At 40.2% G+C, this 22,971-nt stretch overlaps 2 protein-coding genes across 6 annotated transcripts in view; one reads left to right on the forward strand and one right to left on the reverse strand.

Annotated features, from left to right (window-relative positions):
* On the reverse strand, positions 1-21,569 carry LOC128461341 (putative tyrosine carboxypeptidase MATCAP2). Of its 2 annotated transcripts, XM_053446212.1 has the most exons (9): positions 21,238-21,569; positions 12,450-12,518; positions 12,172-12,223; positions 10,754-11,427; positions 8,098-8,241; positions 6,025-6,157; positions 5,434-5,739; positions 5,156-5,253; positions 1-3,675 (listed from the first exon to the last, which is right to left on the reverse strand). In XM_053446212.1, exons 3-9 carry the CDS (start codon positions 12,194-12,196, stop codon positions 3,517-3,519), a joined length of 1,539 nt encoding a protein of 512 aa, XP_053302187.1. In that variant the 5' UTR covers positions 12,197-12,223; positions 12,450-12,518; positions 21,238-21,569; the 3' UTR covers positions 1-3,516. The 2 variants fall into 2 exon arrangements, with proteins under 2 accessions (XP_053302187.1, XP_053302188.1); XM_053446213.1 differs by lacking the exons at positions 10,754-11,427; positions 21,238-21,569 and having other exon boundaries at positions 12,172-12,465.
* The window catches only part of anln (anillin, actin binding protein), a 14,877-nt gene continuing 6,350 nt past the window's right edge, over positions 14,445-22,971 (forward strand). The window contains exons 1-13 of one of the 4 annotated variants that reach the window (XM_053446208.1): positions 14,445-14,656; positions 16,665-16,815; positions 16,904-17,341; positions 17,787-18,109; positions 18,527-18,887; positions 19,187-19,389; positions 19,473-19,580; positions 19,703-19,817; positions 21,271-21,575; positions 21,679-21,821; positions 21,926-22,067; positions 22,257-22,392; positions 22,569-22,751. In XM_053446208.1, the coding sequence (XP_053302183.1) occupies positions 14,639-14,656; positions 16,665-16,815; positions 16,904-17,341; positions 17,787-18,109; positions 18,527-18,887; positions 19,187-19,389; positions 19,473-19,580; positions 19,703-19,817; positions 21,271-21,575; positions 21,679-21,821; positions 21,926-22,067; positions 22,257-22,392; positions 22,569-22,751 (2,626 nt within the window). In that variant the 5' untranslated portion in view covers positions 14,445-14,638. The remainder of the gene's footprint in view (positions 14,657-16,664; positions 16,816-16,903; positions 17,342-17,786; positions 18,110-18,526; positions 18,888-19,186; positions 19,390-19,472; positions 19,581-19,702; positions 19,818-21,270; positions 21,576-21,678; positions 21,822-21,925; positions 22,068-22,256; positions 22,393-22,568; positions 22,752-22,971) is intronic. The other 3 variants (XM_053446209.1, XM_053446210.1, XM_053446211.1) reach the window with 3 other exon arrangements.

Raw genomic sequence — 22,971 nt, forward strand, 5'->3', positions numbered from 1 at the left:
TGTTATTAAACTGTACCATTTAAGAGGTCTTAAAGAGCTTCATACATGCTCCTTGCATCAGGTCATCCTAGGTATTAGCAACATAAAATGATTACACTTCGGGTATTACAGTAAATCCAGAAGGCATCAAACAGATCAGTCTGTAGCTGCATACGTCAGTGCGGTTGAACAAGTAGATCCAAGGTAAGAAAGTGCAAATATTCTAACAGGGCTTCAAGTCAGTGCAATTAGACAACTAGGGCTTCACTGAACACATCTTCAAATCGTCACACAAAGTTTCACAAGAACGGTGCTCGACAGGTTCTGCTTTAATAAGCAATCCTGCATGTGACAGTGCTGCATCACCCTGTTTTCACCGTTATTCTCTCGAGCAACAAATGTCAGTTTTAAATCCCAACACTACATACACTACAACAGAAAACTAAGTACAAGAAAGTGTTCATCTTCACCCCAGAGATAGATACAGAACACTACTGTAGGTAAGTACACTTGCAGGAGAGACAAATAATCCATATCTTAGTGTTATATAAAGCTAAAACTCATGGATGTTTCATATGTCACATTTTACCATATTCACACACCAGAGTCCACACACATTTAAGCATTCAGCTATTTAGGATTTCACTGTCAGGTTAAAAAGCTTGGGGACAGTATTAAAATTACAGCAGATATACATTGTCACATCAAGTCTTATTAGCTTATCATTGATGAAGACAGATACATTTATATTATAAGGTTGTTATTTCTTTAAACTTGGAATTTGAACAATCTGTTTTCTTCAAATAAAACTATTTGAACTATTTAAAACTACCTTTCGAACCAGAAAAAAAAAAAAATCATCTATGGTGTTATGGTTACAAAATTTTAAAGAACATATAACTAGTCTATCTTGAAAGAAACAAAGGAGTAATGGTAACCTGAGCAGAGAAAAGTCAAACTTCTTCTTTCGTAAGCGTCTCTGTTGTTTGAATTAGTGGCTGCTCCAGGAGCATGTTCATATGCACGTGTGTTAGTGCATGTGAGTCACTCCCTGTGAAACCTCTGGCCCTAGAACAAACAAACTAGAAAAGACATGGGCTGTGTTATTAACCATGTTTTAAGGGTGGTTTAAATTTGGAAAACAAAAGAGTGACAGCCTTTTATTGGTATATGTGTTGGTATATTTTGGCCAAGAAATAGCAAGAAACTTGAGATTGGAAATCCCAAAACATACTAGAAAATTCCTCCTGCCGAGAAATTTCTAAATGGGTGCCTAGGATTTTGCCGGCTCGAAATGAGACTTTCTGTTTTTTGGAAAGAGGGACACTGACCACTAGGTGGCGCTATCAATATCACTGCATACACACTAATATATCTGTTCAGGTCAGGAATCTGATGAAGTGTGTGCGATTTGGGGTCGATTAATACAACTTCATTTTAACACCGACCACTAGGTGGCGCTATCCCTATCACTCCATACACACTAATACATGAATCTGATGAAGGGCCAATCACATTGTTGTTCAAATCATTGAGGGTTGTATATTTAAAGAGTTCAATAGTCCCCTTCTGAAAAACAATGTTTGACTCCTGCCCTCACCAGGATTTTAACTCACCACCTCTGGGTGTCTATACCTCTGCTCTGCTCACTACACCACCTACAAAGCTTATCAACACCTTTGAAGTGTATATTTAAAGAATCCACTGTCCCCCTTTCCCCCTCTGGCCCCCCTCATCAGCGTGTGTAACTTCACTAACGACGCACCTGTGACACAGAGACAGTGACAGATTGGACCTGGGGAGAAGGTCCCGAACAAAATGCTGCAATTCAAAATCTATAGCTCCTATCCGAGAAATGAAAACACCGTGAGAATCAGAAAGCTTGGCAAACAAGTACATATCTATGTTATTGTTTAGAGCAGAGAAAAATGAGGCCATGTGAGCAGTTTAGAAACGTACTTCTCATTTCATAAATTCTCCTAAAATTATCATTAGTTTAAATGGAAGAGAAATTTTTCCACACTCTAACGCCGTCATCAAACAAATACTTGTTACTCAAAAACTATAAGTCCTATCTGGAAAATGAAAACATTTTGAGAATCACAAGGCTTGACACTACAACCAGATATATTATTGGGAGAAGGATCCGGAATGGGAAATTCCTTGATTTCTCGTGGCGGATATAAGCATAGGTCCGAGAGATTTGAGAGTGACATGTGTGCGAAGGAAACATTCTCACGACATAAAATATCAAAAAATCCTGTCTGAGGACCTCCGTTTGGGGATTTGAGAGCAGTTTTAGTGACGAAAGAAGGCCCTTCAAACACAGTTTTTCAGCCTCTCGCTCTTTTGATAGAGAGACCTTGAGTCCCATTCGTCGTTTTCGGTTGCGTTATCTCGATCTTTTGAGCGAACTGTTGGAATTCTTATAAAAGTAATAGCACACCATTTGACGTAATTCCGCAGGTTTAATTATAGGTCTCGTGAATGTGCGACAAAATTTGTTGGATGAGAAGAGCGCCGAACTTTTTGGCAGCGGAACTAAGAATAAGAAACACCACCGAATAGTAATATGTAGTTACAACATATGTAGTGGCAACGCGCCATGCAATGCACTGCCAAGTGGTGGCTGCACCACTAGGCACCCACAATTAAATAACAAACAATCTCACCATAATATACATATTCCACCACAAAGCACTTGCAAGTCACAACTGAGGGATTCCCCTGTTCATGTGATGTATAATTGTTGTGTGTATTAGAATATCAAATATCCATTTAAGCGGAATTTGGGTTTAATACTCATTTTAAACTGCTGGATGTTTGGATAGCTTTTGGAAAGCATGTGAGGAGGCAGTCAGGCAACACACCTCCCTCTCTCTCACCCTCTTTGTGAATTTGTTGCTCAACTGGGTCTTATGCCAGCTTTATGACAACAGGCTTTTCAGGAAAGACCACACTGCCTTTGATTTCTGGTGTTATCAGACAGCATGTCTTACAAACTAGTTCTGAAAAATTATTAACCAGCCCAAAAACCAAGGATCAGCTAAGCTCATATTTAGGGTCTTTATATAAAATAAAAAGTAGTTTGTAAACTACTACTGTGGCTACTGACACAAACCAAATGGAGCATCAGAAACCGTCAAGAAAGAATCATAGTTGGCTGGTAATTTCATAGAAAGTAAAGTAAAATGTTTTGTTTTTTTGTATGAATGAAGTAATACAGGTATTGTATTTGCAATTTTATATATACAATGTTCACATTCCTGAATTTCATTCAGCCCTAAACACAACCCACTGTAATGATTGGGTGATCTACTGCACCAGTGGATGAATTATTGGTTAAAAACCTATGTTTAATTATGAGAGAATCTAACAAAGGCCTGCAGTACATACAATATAGCATCCAGATCAAGTCACACACTTCTACAATGCACCATGTGCATGTGGTTTTAGGGGCATGCAGGCGACAGCTGAAAGCAGTTGGCAGCATTTATTCAGGCCTGATCAGGATTGTGCAGGCAAAATGAAACAGGCTCAGATGATAGTCTTGAGCTCCTCATCAGTCAGCTGGTTGACCGTCATGATTTTGGTCAGTTGATCAGCATACCTCGCCTGGTCCTGCATGAAGTGAGGGATGCGGATGTTCTCCATCTGAGCCACTGCTTTCAGGCGGTCCAGATCTTCGAATGACACCTGAGCTCACAGAAAAACAAAGGCAATGGATTAAGAAACCTTTTAAATGGATGAACAAAATAATTTCAATGTCAGAATCCAGGTTTTTGTATATTGTAATTATTTGTTGAAGAATATTTTGTGTCTTAAATGCTCAAACCACTGGTGTTGTAAAACAAAGCTTATGGATCTTGCTCAGGAGAGGCGGTGGTCTAGTGGCAGAAACTTGGACCAGGGCCGGGTCTAGACAGGCATGTATGAGGGGGCAGCCACAAATCTTGAGGGGGCATTGTGCCTAACCCTAACCCTATTTAGTTTGAGGGGGCACAACATTTATTTGAGGGGGCCAGGCCCCCTCTTGCCCCTGCCTAGACCCGGCCCTGACTTGGACTATGGGCAGAGAAGGTCTCTGGTTCGATTCCACAGAGAGACAACAAAAGACGAACCTGGATATATCTGTCCAAAAATCCAAGAGTCTCCCTACCCTGTCTAGTGCCCCTGAGCAAGGCACCTTACTCCCCCAACATCTGCTCCCCGAGCGCCGTACATGGTCGCTCACTGCTCTGTGTGTACTGCACCAGATGGGTCAAAAGCAGAGATTAAATTTCCCTACCTGCATGAGTGTGCCTTTGCATGTCTGTGCATGTGTTTGGGACTAATAAATGCATCTTAATCTTAAAAAAAAAAGAAAGGGTCAGATATTGTGATATAAACAGATTGGTGATGTGTCAGCAGTTATGCCAATGTTGCAGACTGTCATGGTGAAGAAGGAAATTAATCTGAATTCTGATGTTCCAGCAAATCTAAACCCTAGCTTGTACTTATTATCATGAACTGTGGGTTCTGACAGAAAGACTGAGATCATGGATAAAAGCGGGTGGAATGATTTTCCTTTGCAGAATGTCTAGGCACTCCTTGAGCTGTGAATGCCTACAGGACATGACATGTTCCTTCAAACTGAGTGCACCATTGAAATGGTTCATGTAGTAGTGGAAAGCATGTCAGTATCCCAGACTTGTCCAGCTGAAATGACCACCAAAAAATATGACCAAATAAAGAAATCGAGTGTCGATCATTATGTAGAGATCAGGGTTGATAATGTGACAGTAACGTCAAACAAATCAATGTTTAAACTGTAGCGGGTCAGAGACGTCAGCTAAGTCTGTGTGTGTGTGCGTGTGTATGTCAGCGCAAGCAAGAGAGCGAGGGGAATGAGGTTAGACTGAATCAATGGATACATGTTTTTTAATATAATTAAATATTAAATAATGTAATAAGTGCCAGTCTGTGGGTTCATTTATACAGTTGAGGCATAAAAACGTAGACAGTGATGTACAAGTTAACACATGATGTGGCTCCAAGGCGGCTCTAGCCTGTCGGAAAAAAAGCTGGATGCAAGTTGAACCGGCTCCGAACCAGCACCAAAAAAAAGACAAATCATCAAGGAGCAGCATCCACCGATCACCCACAATCATTAACAGAGATAATTGAGATGCCTCACCTTTCCTAGAGCCATCAGCAGCGGGAAGTTGATCTTGTGTCTGTATCTCAGGATCTTCAGGATGCCATCAAGGTAGACCTGGTCTTTACTGAAGCACCCTGCAATGTGAGAAATGAATGAAGTGTGAAGATGACAAATATACATTTTAAAAGGTTAGTATCAATATTTTAAAGGTTATTTTGAATAAATCACGTGTGAACGTTGTGTGAATCTGCATTCGAAATGTAATCAAGCCCAACATTAGATGCATCAATCCCAGTAACTACTCAGTGATTTACCTGGCTGTGCTGTATCGGTCTGGCCTCTCTTGGCCCTGACACAATAGTCCCAACGGGTGTTGGGGTCCTGGACGAAGCGTCCCAGGTTGTGGAAGAGCTTAGACAAGGACATATGGCTGGCCTGGTAGACAGTGTAGTATAGAAGGGCAGCACGCCACAGAGTGGGGTCTTTCCTGAACAGCACACTGTGGATGCTGGCCAGGCCCTCCTCTGTTGGATTCAGGGGCTTCAAGTTGTGCTTTTTCCTTCCCACACTGCTGCTCCATGGCTGGTGGCAGTTGTTGATTCCACGGAAATAATGTGTCCCTGATGGAACAGGATAAGGACAATTTATACATATATATTCAAGTTCAAATTCAAGCCAACTTTATTAGTAGCAAAAATCAATTAGATCTTTGCCATGATCTGCTGATATATTGGCTCAATATATCAATAACGACTGGATGGCGCAAATCAGACCTGTGATTAGGGAGGTTATCCTTTGATTAACTGCAATACATTCAAATTTAAATAATTTCCATTTAGCTGGTGACCTAAATGGATAAATAAAAAAGAACAAAATCAAATTCTTGCATAAACTATTGTACCCACCAATCTCATGCCTCAGCATGCCCTCCAGCCAGTGCTCCCGCGCAGTGGAAATGTTGATGGTAAGTGTAGGTCTGCTGTTCACGACTGTCATGGAGGCTCTCGACAGGAGGTCATCTGTCACCTGGACAACTATCTATCAACACAACAGAGATAGAACATCTACATTAGAGAACTATTTTAATTAGAACCAAGGCTCAACAAAATTACTGTTAAATGGCAACTGTTTCCATTAGTGAGTGGTAACAGAGGTACATAATCTTATATTACTGAATTATATTGTAATTAATGGATTAGAAACACAAATATATGTCTATCAATGTCTATTAGGTTTATCAAACTGACACCCACTTGTGTTAGCAACAACTACAATTACCGCACTGTTGTTGTATGCCTCCTCATATCATTGCAGTTTCTTTCTGATTCATATACGGTCACTCTGACCTTTACCCTTGACCACTGAAATTGAATCAGTTAATGAGTGTGTCCAAGTGAACACGCATGCCAAATTTGTAAGAATTTCCTTGAGATGTTCTTGATTGTATATCATTCACAAGGCAAAATGTGTGTTTCAGAGGTCACAGTGACCTTTGACCTTCTAATTATAATCAGGTCATCCATGAGTCAAAGTGAATTGGGCCAGAATAAATCCCGTACGGGCAGTCCTGTTATATCACATTCAAGGGGATATGAGGTTATTGTGACCTTGACCATCAAACTCCAGGCATTAAAATCAAATCATTTAATCTTTGAGTCCAAGAGAATATGTGTCCCAAATGTGAAAGGAGATATATATTACCTCACAAGGAAAAACTATGCTTTGTGAGGCCACAGTGACCTTGACCTTAGACCACCAAAATCTAATCTGTTCTTCTTTAAGTCTAACTGAATTTGAAGAAGTTCCCTCAAGGGGTTCTTGAGATGTAGCTTTCACAAGAATGGGACAGACAGATGTACGTATGACCTGATGGCCACTAGATGTCGTCGGCGCGGAGACATAAGAAATATCAATATTATTTGTTATGCAAGACATTTGACAATGTCACTTTTGATACTGGGTATTCAGTTAGACGTAGCAGTAAGCTCTAATCGGTAAGTGTTTCTCGTCCTAAAATGTCGCTGTGGTTATCTAATCCAACAGCTTGGTAATTTGCAGATATTTAGGAGAGGGGGTGACGGAGCATCCGTATCACTTCTTCTTTTCTCTTTTGTTTTGTACTCACAGACATATGTAAAGTGTCCTTGGGTCCTGATAAAGGTGCTATATAAATGCAAGCCATTATTATTATTATTATTGTAAAATAACTAATTGAGTGTGTGTTTGTTTATCTCCACAGACAAAGAGGAAGGAGGGTCTAGGGATGGAAGACAGAGCTCATGGGAGGGCATATTAGGAGAGAGCGGAGAGGACACAATGAGAGGAAAGGGCAAAGGAAAGAGAGAAAGATGAGACAAAACACCCAAACAAAGGAAGCCTGTATAGGACCCAGCTTTATCTAATTATATAAGACTCTGTCCTTGGTTGACCACAATCCAAAAGTTGAAATACAAATTACTCTGTAAAATAAACATATTTGAATGCATTGAAATATATCTGTTTTTGTCACATACACTTAGGTTTTTTCTTTCACTCACTTGAATTTTCTTTCTGCTGTCTGGTCTGTTTGAACCTAAAAGGAATTTGTCACGTATCCCCAGACGTGTGTGACCCTATAATGTTATATGTTCAGTGAAACATTGTTAACTTGGTGATGTAACGTTGGTTGTTAGTTACATAAACACAAAAGCAAACTGGTTTTGATGACCTGAGTGTGAGGCGGCTTTTACCATGTCTCACTTTTCCCTGAAGCACATTAATTTTGATGCCCTCTTGTCTGCTGCCGTGTGATGATGATTTACAAATCCACCATGACACAGACTGCAGAGGCCACAGTAATACACCAGGCTCCACATCATCTTCTCTTTAACCTTTTACTGTATTTTAAACCACACTGAAAATAATCAAAGCCACAATAACATGAGATTATGCTGCAAACACTCTCTTTCTTCTTATACCCAAATCATGTATCTTCTCACCTCCCCCACGCAGCCTTCCTTCTCCATGTATTTCTTGACATTGTGCCAGATGCGACTCTTGGTGAGGAGATTACCCCCAGTGACCTGCTCAAACTTCTCATAGCTGCCATATCGCTGCAGCGCAAGCTCCATGATGTGGACTGCCTGTAAAAGATGAGAAACTCATTATGTACAAGCTGTCATGACTAATGACCTATTACTGATGCTTAGAACATGCAGTATTTTTCACTGTGGTGATCCAAAGTGGAAGTTAAAGACAACTGCAAAAAAATCACTAAAACAAAGTTAAACAGAGAAGAAATAATTAGTCACTGTGATTTTTCTACATGCCAATTAAGACATGTGTAGGTCCTAACTGGTATATCATTATCAATCAGATCAAATAAAATTATATTTGTATAGCCCATTCACAAATCAAAATTTGTCTCATAGGGCTCATCCATTGAAGCTTCCATAGGTATTACAGTTGTTCACAGTCCAATCCCTGTCTCTATTGTTATGCTTGTTCTTATTAAAAGTTACAGTTTTTTTTGTAACTGTTAAAATGATGATTCCCTGATTAACCTTCTCCTTGAGCATAATAATTTGAGCCTGACCAACAGTGGATCTTGAGTCCAATATTAATATACAGTATATCTTTGAGAGTCTGTATCATTGATCTGTATTATCAGTGCTCTATGATGCTCCAACTATGTAATGGAGACACTGTTTGGCCTTTATTTTTCACAAAAAAAAAAGTAACTAACCAATAAATACCCCACTACAAGAATCAATTTACTGGGATCATATCAATAAATTCATCAGCATGGCCAATTTATTAGTCTGGATCTGCTAATTAAAACTTGTATCTTCTTGTTGGATAACTACTTTCTCCAGCTAAAGGAGCTCTCATATCCATCCACCAATCCAAAGTATTCACAGCCTTGATTAGAATAAACAGTTTGTACCATAATTGAAGGTAAATTAATTGATGCATTATTGTCAGTAATGGTAGAGTATATGAGTAGACATATTATATATCAAGCAGTCTTGTTCTAATCTAATCCATGATCCGCAGCCACCCCGATCAGGATCCACCATCTTTAGTTCAAGATGGTGCCAGTGTTTAGATTTAACTGCTGCCTGCCAGTCTCGGTTTGTCTGATGTATCCTGTGTTGCTTCGCTTTATTGTATGTTAATGATGAACTTGCTGCTCACATGTGCGATCACCAGACTCATCTATATATCACCTCATCTATGGTGGATCATTGTGCTTTATTTCCATTAGTTGAAGAGAGGAGGAAAGGCTAGAATCCAGGTGAAGATGGACTCAGAGAACTGTTGAGAAAATGGTGCCTGATAAATGTCCCCCAAACGTTTCTAATGACTCTTGGCTTTTCCTGCCCATTCATGGAATGACCACCCTCTATGGTTGGATACGTCATATTTTCCTGTCTCCAGCCCTTAATTTCCCCTCCATAAACTTTTCACATTTCTCCTTGTTTCTTTCGGGAAAAGAGCAAGGTCTTTACAGCTCTCAGGGTGGTGCTGGTAGATGCACTCTCCGTAGCTGACATTATTCCATCTAAAAATACTTTTTTGTTTGTGATAGAAACCTGGCAAAGGGATTTGGAGAATTTATCCATTATGAATAATGGCAATAAAATTATATGTTTATCTGATTGCCTAGAATTTCAGAAGTCTAAGACACTAATTAAATCTTTTATGATTTGGAAGTTGTGATTCTGTAAAAATATATTTTGGCTTTGCATAGAATACGATCATTACAATTATTTGTATTATTATTACACATACAATATATATCATACTATAAGACAAATGGGATTAAAGTGACAGTTCACTTTCAGAATTCAGCACAGAGGAAGAAAACATGACAAACTAGGGCAGACAGAAGAAGACGATCATCCTCTACAAGATTGTCTTACTGCATTCCCTGTTCAGCTTACTCACACATTTCCTGTTCAGCTCACACAATGGTATTGTTGAGAAAGCTTGCAATTCAACACTACCAGACAGTTTTACTATACAAACAAAATACATTAGTGGGGTGAACCCAATGTTTAATTCTGAAAGTACAAAATATGTTTTTGAGAGTATCGTGTTTCTTCTACAACTTAAATATTGTTCATGGAACATGTAGTCATGTTGTAAATGGTGATTTGAGACGAAAAGGCTTTCACATTTGTTTCCTGAACTAATTAATCAGAGCCAATTCATTCTAATTCTAATTCTCTAATTTGTCATTCAATAGCTCCAGCAGCAGGTCTCTTTGATGGCTGTATCCAGCACCAATATCATGCACTATGGACATTGTTGTAGATTAGGTTAATGACCTGTCACTGCTTCTGGTCAGGAAATTCTTGCACTCTCATTTTTTCGCCATGCAAGCAGGCAACTTCCCTTTCGTTTTATTATACAATCAAGCGACAAAGGCTTGTTCAACCCTGATATCTGTTGCGGCTAACCCAATCACAGGTTGACAGCTCTGGAGATCTGGATCAGGAGATCCGAATGATCAGACCACATTCAGAGGTTTCAGCTTTACTGAGTACTATTTCTAGTTGCAGATGGTTTTGCTCTTAACTATGTGAAAAACAAGTGAACCACACTGAAAAATGTAATTGTTCTAAAACACATGTGGTGGAACCTCCTTACCTGTGTCAGGAAGCGATCTGAGGAATTATTATGCCGTGCCAAGACAAGCGGAGAGATGGGGTTGCTATACTCAAACTGGGGATTGTAGTTGAAGTCAGACTTAAAAAACTTGACCTTCTCTTTCTCCACATTAGAAGGCTTGATTGCTGTAAGGATGCAGATTTTCTTGGCATTTTCCACTTCCCCCGCAAAAGCTGCTTTATGCAGTGATCGAGGTTTGGTGCGAAGCGAATTGGGGAGGCACATCTTCCTGAGTTTTGGGACTGTACGAGGGGTGAGGCTCATAGTGCTGCCCACTACTGCGATACTCCGTGTTGGTTTAGAAAAACTGGAGTTGGAACCTGAGATGACACAACTTGTCTGTGCAGGTTTACCGCAACCTTCTTGAGCATGCACCTTTTTAAAACCCATGCCTGGATGGTTCCTTTTACCAAGTGTGGTAGCACATTTCACTGATGTTTTTGGCTTCTTGTACAGATACTGTTTTGGGCTCTCCCACTCTTCCTCCTCCGCCTGCAGCCGTATGCATGAGCTGCTGGAGCCAGTACTGAAGAGGTCTTTAAGGACACTGGATGACATCTTATCCAGGTTTACATGGCTTGGACTCAGTACCTTGTCAGTAGAGTTTAAAATGTACTTTTTGGACATTTCTACTTCTGGCCAGTGAAGTTTTTCTGAAATGAATAACATGAGAAACCATTAGGTGAGGACAGTGTGTATTACTTCAGATTCACCTTCACATGCAGACCTTTTATGGATAGCTAGATAGATTAATCCTCTTATCAAGCCAGGAAATAATTAGATTATTCCAGTGCCAAGCTAAAAAAAGGTGATAAAAGATACGGATACAAGAACTTATGATGAGTATGATAAACAGTCTCTCTCCCTATTTTGGTTCAAGCTTAATGATGCGATTTTACTCAAACAGACCTAAGTTGACTTATCCTGGACTTGTGTTTAGTCTGTATCACAAGTCAGTATACTGCTGTCACAGAGAATATTCCTATCATCATATCTCCAGAGACTAGTTGTTACAGTACAAGAGTCGTGAGAGCTCTACTGAGGAAACCTGCACATCCTCAGGCTGAGAGCAGCCTCACATCGGACAGGAGCACTGAGGCAGTATCCAGTAATGAGCACAGCAGCACAGAGATGACATGAGTGGAAGAGCTGAGGGAGAGTCCGACTCTGAGTCTTTGCTGTGCTCAGCCACCCAATCAAATAGTTATCTAATACATCAGATGGGCAACCGATCACTCAGCTCATAGCTGATGTGATAGTCTACGCGCACATCGCAAGTTTAACCAAACTGATATGATTCAGTAGTTAACGTTAATGCTCCTGATATGTTGTTAATCCGTTAAGCAGAGCAGCTACAGTCAGAGGAAAAACCAGAGAAGCAAACAAACAAACATTACCTGTTACTTTTATTGACTCCAGCATCCTCCGTCAGGCTCAACCTTAGCAGCGCTGTTTGAAGAATAATAACGTTACTTAGCAAAGTTGAACTAGCTAAATTAGCCGGATAATAACGACCAAAGAGAAATTCAACGATGGAAGCGTGTTGCCCGTCGAAACTAGGTATATCGACACGTAGAAATAAATTGGTGAAACATGTCATCGGCGAAGGACTGAGCTGACACTGTTCATCCAGTCCGACGGACGACTGAAAGATCAGAGCTGTCTCTGCACTTACTGCTCTGTTTCCATGGTTCCGCTGTTGCCTACGCAACCCTCACAGACGCTGATGGGAAATGAAGTCCTTCTGTGAATAGGAACAGTTAAGACCATTTAGACAAAAGAGATCCTTGCATGGTCTTAAATGGTCTAAGATACATGCATACAGACATACACACATACATACACATATTTCAAGTGGATTAAATTGAATCCTACTTCTGATCATACTCAGTCATTGTTCCTATATTAGACGCCATGATTGTAGTTTTCTTTATGATGGTTGCTCCTCCCAACTATTAACGGCCCAACCGTTAACATTCTAGTTTTATTTGTCATATTCAAATTAACACAGGGTCAACTGTACAATGATGTTGGACAAGAAGAAGCTGGTCAGCTCAGCCGTGCAATAGTAACTTTCAAATAATAGCAAGGTAGAAACAGCTTACTGTAAAAAAAGTCAAATACAATACAAAATGATATACATTCAAAGGTATTTTTAACAACTTTAACTAATAAGAGTGTGTGTGATTGTTATTGCACATGCATGTATAATTGTTGTATTATGTCTCTATTCTTCTCTAAAAAGAAGCGATAATAATTGTAGATTTTATTTGAAATTGTTATCTAATTAAATATTATATAAGTGTCTTGTGGATTTCTTTAATGTTTTTATGAATCATACTTTCTTTGTTTTTAATTTATTCTTGTTTGGTGTCATATGTGGCAAGTGCCTTGTTGCTCTAACACAAGAATTTACCAGTTTTGGAAGACCATCCATTACTTTGTTAAGGCTATACACTGCTGGGACAAGCATAGGGCTATATTCATATAAAATTACCATACATATGCCCTGTTTTAAGAGCTCTATATCCGTAATTTTTTTTGGTGACTCATTTGTTTCAGCTTCCTATACGAGTGGCATTCAAACTTTATCCAAATGTATGACTGTTTTGTATTTGGATCTCAAATAACAGGAGGGGAGGCCATATGGAGGACCACAAGTGTCACATATAGTAGTAAAGCATATTTTTATTAGCCTTTATTTCAATGCTTTCGTATTTTATTGTGCAACATGCAAATTATTTAAAAAAAGTATATGTGGGATAAAGCCCATGTGGCGTTTGGGGTCAGGGTAACAGTCTTAAATCTCCCACTGGTCAGCAGCATAGCAGAACTGTTGCCTTCCCCTGGAGGGTCTTCCCCACCACAAATATAATCCTAGATTCTCCTGGCCAGGCGAAAGACACCTTACTGAGGAGGTAGAGGTCACATGAGGTAGCTGGGAAATAAACTATTGTGACGGCTGGTCACAACACTTTCTGCATTTCCCTGCACTCCATGCAGAGGCGCCAATCAGGTTGGATGGGCCACTGGCCTTGGGAAGCTGGTGGATGGGCACTGACCATCACATACAAATTGAGGCTGGGGTCCCTCCTCCCCAAAAGCTCCTGACAGATGCTCAAAGACTGAATTCTGGCCTGGAAAGACAGTAGGGGACATATTCATTAATTCATATATGACCACACTTTCATGATGATCGGGATGTGAACATGGTATATGATGTCATGTTGAGATAAATGTTAATTAGCCACATGGTGAGCTTATAATAGACTATCTTTAAATAGAGAAAATGGAAAGAGGACTTTATATGCAACTAAAATGGGGCCGTTTTAAGAATGAGAAATGTTTAGAATTGTTAAAATGTGTTTCTTGTTTTTTTTTTTTTTTTTTTTGTTTCTTTTAAAATTGACATCACGGGTTATATGATAATAAGATAATAATCGGACCAACAGATCATCCATTGTAACTGTTTGTTTTCTGCACTTGAATCATGTGTCAGAGGGAAGTGTTTTAAAGTGACCCTCTTCCTTTCACACGCCACTTCCATGGCTGTGATTGGCTGACGAGCGGAAAGCTTGGCTCGCTAATTCTGATTGGTCCTCAAGCGTCTTGCTCAACGGTCGGAGTCTGCGCAGTAGGCTCAGCGCGGCAATTCAAATTTGAACAGATATTGTTTAGAGCGAGAGAAGAGAAGACGAAGCGAGAGAAGAGAAAAGAAGAGAAGAGAAAAGAAGAGAAGAGAAAAGAAGAGAAGAGAAGCTGAGAGTCGCCTCAGCTCGTCCTGTGGTTACACATACAGGTGGACAAGACTTTTGAAATACATCGCGGTTGAATTTCTGCTCAACACAAGATAAATCTCCGAAAATGGATCCTTTTACTGAGGTGAGTCCGTGAGCTAAGTCAAGCGTTAGCTCAGAGCTCATGTCTGGCTGACTTAAGGTGGAGTCGAAATGGCAGCGTCTGTGTTGCCTGCTAATGCTAAGAATTAACATAACTACCGTCGTTATTAGACACGTACTATTAACGACAGAAGATGGCGTTGTTGTTCTCGGTAGCATTCAAACGTAAGCTAACGCTACCATGCAGGATTCCATTGTAATACCTGGAAATAATGGCTATGATAACGTGTCACATGTTTTCTTTGTCTTGTCCATCGTTATCAGCCAGAAATCTATTTAAAATAACATCTAAGATGCCCCAAGCTTCGAAAGTTTAGTAGTTTTGACCATATGTTAAGTAATTTTGACGAACTGCCGTTTGAATGGCTTCTTAGATAGTTTTGTAGGATCCATATAAATTCACCACATAAGTCTACTCAACCAAGAACACAAGACAGCCAAAGTTATTTGAATGGAAATACTTGGTCACCTTATATGGTAGTGGAATGTGTCATAACTGGAAAACATCCAACTCTCAGCAGAACTCATTGCAAGCTAAAACTTGGATATCTGATTACAATTGCTGTCAGTTAGTCATTTGTCCTGGCCAGTACCGTTCGAAATTTCAAATCCAGGGACCACAAGCAGGAGTGGCTCATTCTTGAGGAACGCAGCATAATGAGACGTCAGGTTTTCCGCAGTGCCTGGAGTCAGTTTATGGGCGGCGCAGTGCAGCAGCAGGAATGTGTTGGAGCTTGCACAGCACAGTAAATCAGACTGTGAAAGGCTGTGTCTGAGGCCCAACGAAGGGAATGTCACTCATGAAAAAATAACGGACATGCAAACAGAAGCCTTTTCATCTCTGGTGGAGGGGGACTGTCCATAAAGAGGTCTGAGTCAGTTTGTATGAGATGTCAATAAGGGAGCTGTAGAAGGGCCAATGGGTCAATTTTAATTGAAGGGACCAAACATGTTTGCCCACCATACACATTTCTCTTTTAATATACATATATTTATACACACTATATGCTATAGTTTAATTAAAAAGGCAAAATGACAGGTTTGTTGTTATTTACAGCCTTGGTTTCTTTAAGTAATTAGCAGCTTATTGTGAGGTATGATGACCCAGCTTGACTCGTCGCTGCTACCTGTGCTGTAGATAGTATTGAAAGCATTGTAAACAGCATTACTGGAGAAGGCTCAGTTAGATAAACTGTGACTACACCAAGCAGCTTTTTCCACATTGTGGTCTGGATAAATAAGTTTTTCATTTTGGTCAACATTTGTTCTAATGCTGATGCTCTTACCAGGCTCTACTTCATGCGTAGCTCCCAAATTATCAAGATTTAGAAGCCACCCTGTTTTCACGAAAAACTACTACAGGTGTGAATAGCCCAGTGTCACTGCAAATTTTAAATTAAAAAAAGTTTAATACTCTGTATGTGGGTAATCTAGCTCCAGAAATTAGTGTTGCACTGGTATTGGTGGGATAATACCACAGTGAACCATGATTGCTCTCAAATTTTCTCATTATGTACAAAACCAGCTTTAACAGACAGGCATTAGAGTAGTTAAGATCTGCCCACATTTTGCAAAGTGGTGAACTGTTGCTTCGAGGAACAACAAAAGCCTTAAGTTTTCATGCACACTCGCTGTTAAAGCTTCACATTTGGCTTTTTATGCAGAACAAGAGCAGTTACTCTGAATTACTCTAAATATCACTTGCCCCGAGAGCACTCCTTAGAAACAAGGATGCACTACAGACTGTGAGGAAACCCCATGGTTTGATCACATTGACGCTCTTTACGAGGATAATTGCAAAAATCAACAATTATCAAACAATATAATGCAACTCAATACAAACAACCTACTATAAGTAATCTGTTTGTGGAAATTAAATTGGTTGATGTTCAGACTGTCAAATTTCTGGTACGTTTTTAGCCTTTACCTTGTGATGGTGTTTTTGATTAAAAAAAAAATCTAAACACTTAAACTCTGTTTTGTCAAAACAGAAACTTTTGGAGCGGACTCGGGCTCGCAGAGAGAACCTGCAGAAGAAAATGGCAGATAGACCAAATGCAGCAAACAGACCGATGGTAAAAAGGCCCAGAGAGCCATTGGCCGACTCCAACAGTGTGATCAGTGAGCCAGCCACTGATAAAGGTAGGACTATGTTTAATGTCTTTCTTTGCTCTGAGACATTTCCTTTTTATTTTTGATCTTTGTTCATATTTTCTACCACGTCTTCCAGCTCCACAGCCATCCAGCAAGCCCTCTCCGTCCAAGCGCCTGTGTTCAGGGGAAAATGTCCATCCTGAAGCTGGTGAGGAGAACCAAGAGCCGCTGATGATGCGACCTGTGGCCCAGATTCTTTCTGATCCTCCCACAGACAAGAAACCTCCAGTTGTGTCAGGCTGCAGACAATCTTCCTCCCTGGAGAGGACTGCTAACCAACCTGATGTTCAGCCTCAGCTAGGGCAGCTGAAAACTGTACAGCCAGAGCCAGAAAAGATGGCCGTCACCACTGCCCCACAAAATCAAAGCTGCAAAAAAACAGAGATGGTGGTTGCTAGTCTGGCCCCCCAGAGGTCCAAGGAGAACCTGGTGGGAGATTCAGGTCGATGCGTTGCTGGCATGAAGTCACGTCTACAGATCCTAGCTGAGCAAAGAAAGTTTTGGGATGGCAATAGTAAGAACATTTTAATTGCTCCCCAAGATAATTCTGTTTGATTTGTTACACCTTAGAAACAAAATTTGAATGAAGTGGTCAGTATTTAAAGATATGATCTAAATAACAAAACACCCAGTATAGAATTTAAGGACTTGTGCTTTGTCCTTTAAAAATCTAAATGATTTAACTGAGTGAGTTGACCGGTCTTTCTTCAGTGGGTCCTTCACCATTGGCCACCCAGCAATTATTAAGTGTCAAAGAAAGAAATGGCACCAATGCGTGAAAAGAAAAATGCTCTACGTTAGTTTTTGTGATTTCAAGACTAGACTGGGTGCTGTTACCTTGATGTATCAGTAGCTCAAAGTTGGCAAATTCTAATTGTCTGGTATGATCATGCCATTTCAGTCAAACACCTGCTCATATAATTTGTCGTTGTCTAAATGGAACATATATTTCCTCTAAGGCACCTCTGATGAACTTCCAGACTGTACTCCTCTGTCCCTGCCGAAGAGACCAACCGAGGACCCACCAGCTGCCGTCCCATCCGCTTCCACAGGAACTCCAGTAGGGAGGAGAGGCAGATTGGCCAATCTCGCTGCCACCATTGGATCCTGGGAAGACGACCTAAGCCATGCTAATATCCCCAAAGAGAATACAGAAGAAAAGCTGGGCAAAGCTGCTCCCAAGTTAGCTGTCAGAGATGCCACAGTGGCTGCAAGCCCAAAACCAAGTGCCAACCAAGGTTATTCAGCTGCAAGCAGCAAGTCTACATCCAGCTATAATCAGGTGGGCTGACCCGTAATCATCTCATTCTTCAGCATAATTGTTTCTTTCAGACATTTATTGATGACCAGTATGTTTAAAACTGTCTGTGACTCTCAGATTTATTATAAAGACCCTGAGAATATACTTGTTTTTATCCAGAAACATGTTTTTTTCTTTGTGTTTGTGGATGTTTCACCTACATCCATAATTATGGTATAAAGTCTCACTGTATGTAATGTTGATGAGCTTTCCAACTCACAAATCGTCTACTCAAACAGTTTTCATGTTTCCCACTGTCTCACTCATCCCTGAATTAATACTGCCCAGCGCCAGAGCAGCCCATTGTTTTATGTCTGAATATCCTGTTAGTCTGACAACATCAGCAGGATGTGAAACACTATATGCAATAGAGACCTAACTGAATGTTTTTTTTCGCAGCAGGCTGTGTATGCTCCTGTCAAGGCTAGCCGAGTTTTTCCACCAAGCCCTCAGGAAGCTGACATCCCTGCTGCCAGACCAGCACTCCATTCAGTGACTAGTCCTCCAAAAAGTTCCAACCAGGGTATGACCTCCATCTCTAGTCCTCAGAAGAGCAACAACCACAGGACGGCCTTCCCGTCCAGTCCCCAGAAGGCCGGCCCCTCCTCCACAGCATCTGTGCCTCCAAGCCCTCTGAAGAATCAGGTCCCTTCCAAAGCCCTCAACCTCACTGCCAGCCCCCAAAAGCAAGAGCTCCGTGCCAAGCCTGCCATTGTTGGCCCCTCTGCTACCCAGGAAAAGACCACTCCTGGAGGTCCTGGTAAGGTTAAAATCATCCAAGGATAATTAGCCGAGGGCAGATTTGATCTATACTGTTTTTAGCTTCAATTTTTATGACCAAATAGGATTATAACTATCCAAATCTTGTATTTATAGGAGACCTTGTATTTTTTATTTTTATTTCACAATATAATTATTACAGACCTTTTTAATGTAAAGTGCCTGCAGATTATATATGTTATGATTTGACGCTATACAAATACAATTTTATTTTATTATTGTGGTTGTGGTAAGGTTCTTACAAATGTGAAAGAAATTAATGCTTTCCATTTCCTATAGTTGTAAAATCCTTCCTGGAGCGCTTTGGAGAGAAGTGCCAGCAGCGTAACAACCAGAGTTCTCCAGCAGGCGGCACTATCCAGGCCAAGACTCCCACTGTAACTCCTTCAGTCACACCAAACACCAGACTGGTACAGGATAGACTCAAAGCTTCCCAGGCTGCAAACACAACCACTGCTGATCTTACCCAGAAACAGAGAATGGTGGGTCAATCATCTTATTATTCTGATCCTTTGTAACATTATGATAACAAAAAGGGATTAAAAAAAAATCCCCTACTTTTCAGGAGCGTGAATCTGAGCTGGCTAAGATTCGCAGTCGCTTCCAGAATGGGAACAACATGTGGAAAAACAAAGATGAGGCAACAGAAACCAAGAAAATCACAGATATTAAGGTTGGTGGAAAAACCTATATCTGACAGAGAAAAGACAAAGCTGCTCTGTTTGACATCTCACTAAGTAATAGTTTTCATATCACATACTACCACACATGTTTTATGTGTAATATGCTTCTTAGGAACAGCTTGTCACACCAGTAGAGAGCGAAGTTGCCCCATGTGAGCCACAGGATGAATCCACACCATCCATCTCTACTGAGAAACCAGGTGCACCTACCTCACGCACTCCTGCAGGTACTTTGTGATATTACAGATTGTTGATTTGACATTTTTTATATTGATGTTCAAGTGTTCATGTAGCAGAAGCCTTTATTTGATTCATTACGCTTTTATAGAGCCAAACGCGGGCCAGCTTTAACTTAAAAAATGTTTATTTGAAGAGGAAAGTTCAAGTTTAATCTCAAACCTTTTGACGAATACAGCTGTGTTTTCGATCAAATATAATTGTAGGGAATTAATATTCTTGATTTAAGCTGGAATTATTTTTATTTTTTTTCAGATGAAGATTTTATATTTTAACCCAGAGAACTTATTTTCCTCAATTTCATGTCACATTATTTTTTCCGATTCAAATTTTTTTTTCTGTATAAAATGTTTGGCCTGTGTCTAGTATGGGGCGGGTGGCATCAGCTGACAAGTTTGTGGAATCAGGAATGACAGTAAAACAAAGGAAGCTGGAGATTCCTCAGTCATATTGCCTTCAGGAAATGTGGGTACTGCAAGAAGTATGACTCAACATATTTAAACACTCGCATGATAAAGGAGTAAAATAACTGATACCGGTGAATTATCCTTAAGATTACACGATTTCCAAGAGTATATTCCTTACACTGCATCCAGTCACATGTGGAAGAGGAAAAATAAATTCTTGGTGTGGCTATTGAACTGCACAAAATTGCATAACTTATTGCTCCTGTACTGTAATTGGTGCCACATGTTGTCTAAAAAAGCTTGATGAGTGCAACTTTGTCAATATTGCCAGTTCTTATACAGCTATATGTTGTATAAAAAGTGTTACACTTCTTGCAGTAATTATGTTTCCATAAGGATCTTTGATTGAGGAAGGCCCTTCTGTGACTCACAATCCTACACTCTTCTCAGTTGATGCCACACCCCCACGGTAGATCCAGGCCAAAAGTTGAAACTAACGAACAATCAGAAACTGTAAAATAATCTTAACGTAGAAAAAACCTCAAATTGCTAAATATTTCTGAGAGGTTAAAAAACATGTTCTTCAAACAGTACAAGAATTGAATAAGAATATTAGAATTAAAAAAAATTGTTTGCATGTTTTTATTAAAAATGTCTTTTAAATTACAAACAACCAAACAATTTCCCTTGATTTAGCTCATACACTTTCTGTCTCCAGGTCAATCTAACTAATGCTCAGATTTAGCTACCAACTCCAGCCATCTTTAACATAGACTGTTTGTATTTACAACATACAGTCAAGTTATTTTTCTTAGTTTATATATATTAGCTATTCATAGCTTCATCAGACTCCAACACAAACTAATTTCATTAAGAAGAAAAAACAGATCTGGTTGGCACTGTGGCACTTATTTTAGTTACTTACTTACTATGTTTAGCTTTTAATGTAACAGCCTTTTTGAGAATAATGGTTAAACAATAAAGTGTAAATATGTGTAGATACCTTTTTATAGGTGTGTAACAAACTGTCAAACAGCAGGTCCTGTGTTGGCGGTCTCGCCTCCAGCAATAACATCCAGCCCTCTAAGGATTGTTCCTACTGAAGAGAAAGCAACTGATGAAACAGCAGAAAAAGAGGAAGTGGTCACGGAGAGAGAGATGAACGTGGACCAGTCCATCAACTCTGCAGTTATCAACGAGCTGTTTGATGGAGTTCTGGATCAGAGTGAGGAGACGGAGGAGGAGGAGGAAGACGCTTTGAATATCTCCTCCATGTCCCTCCTCACCCCACTGTCAGAGACTGTGGCTGCTGTGGTGAAGAGTCCAGAGAGGAAAATGATGGTCAGTCCAAACCTTGCATCTTACTACCAAAGATGTGATGAAAGATTTTTTTTTTTGTGAAAGAGGTAAATTAACTAAAAAAAATGAAATGGTCTTTGTGCAGACGTCAACTCCAGCCAGTTCATTCATTGTGAAGTCTCCACTGAGTGACTCCAAACCTAGCAAGTTTCAGAGGACTAATATAATACGGACTGGCTCCTCAGACAGTGTGGAGGCCTCAGATGAAGACCAAAAGCTACCATATAGGTGAATTCTCCAACATCTTACTCGGATGCATATTTAAGTTGCCTGTTCCTATTGTTACAGACCATTTTGATCTTAATATGTACATTTGTTTTTTTTCACTTTAGCATTAGTGCATACAGGTCCACCAGAGTAAAGGAGACGGGGAGACCACATGTGAAGCAGGTCATTGTTAGAAAAGAGGATGTTTCTCACAGAGCAGAAGAGCCCAGAGGATCTGCTCTCTCCAGTATCAAACAGAAAATGAAGGTTTGGACTAATTACAGTCACCTTTCATTCAAAAATGCCATGCAGTTAAGATTGATTTTTGTGCATGGGGGGGGGGGAAACAACTCTGTTTTAGCTGTAGAGTATTTCAGAAACATGTTTTAAATAGATCATCCTTCTTTGCTCTTGGACTCTGTGTGATGGATAATCACCATGTTTACGTGTCTCTAGATTTTGACGAATGAGATGAACATGCAGCAGACAGTTATTCATCAGGCCAGTCAAGCACTCAACTGCTGCACAGATGAGGAGCACGGAAAAGGATCCCAGGTGGAGGCTGAGGCAGAGAGGATGGTGCTGGTGGCAAGTGAGTTCATCCATACAATAGATGTATGGAAAAAGCAACAGATGTAGGCACATTAAATGTATACAGGGTTCCCACATACCCTGGAAAAAAACAGACAAGATGATAGTTTGATAGAATGAATGCACAACGAAACAAGACACATGCCGTGAAGCTGACTTTCTTACCTTTTGACTCAGTGGAGAGGAGGGGTGCGCTGATAGCAGAGCTGGACCGTCTGAAAGGAGGTGTAGCCGGACAGAAAAAGACCCCTGCTGCCCCAGAATCCTCCAGCACGTCTGCCTCCAGAGGCTCCATCAACCTACAGGAGTTACGTCTGCCTCTTAAGGCAGACTTTGTTTGCTCCATTGCCAACAAGCCAGGTACACTCAAAAAGTACATGGTCACAATTCTGTAATATAAAGTACTCAGCGCTCAGTTCAGTTATCACCTTATAACCTTTGACATGACACAAGCTGAAAGGGATCGCCCTCTTCTGGATAAGGAGGCCAACTACTTGTAGTTTATGTTTGAATAAAATTTTCAAATAAAAGGTGACAGCACCAGTCTAGGATCAAAGATACAAATTCGCTATGTTTCTAA

Source organism: Pleuronectes platessa, chromosome 18 (genome assembly GCF_947347685.1).
Source record: "Pleuronectes platessa chromosome 18, fPlePla1.1, whole genome shotgun sequence".
NCBI classification, from domain to species: Eukaryota; Metazoa; Chordata; class Actinopteri; order Pleuronectiformes; family Pleuronectidae; genus Pleuronectes; species Pleuronectes platessa.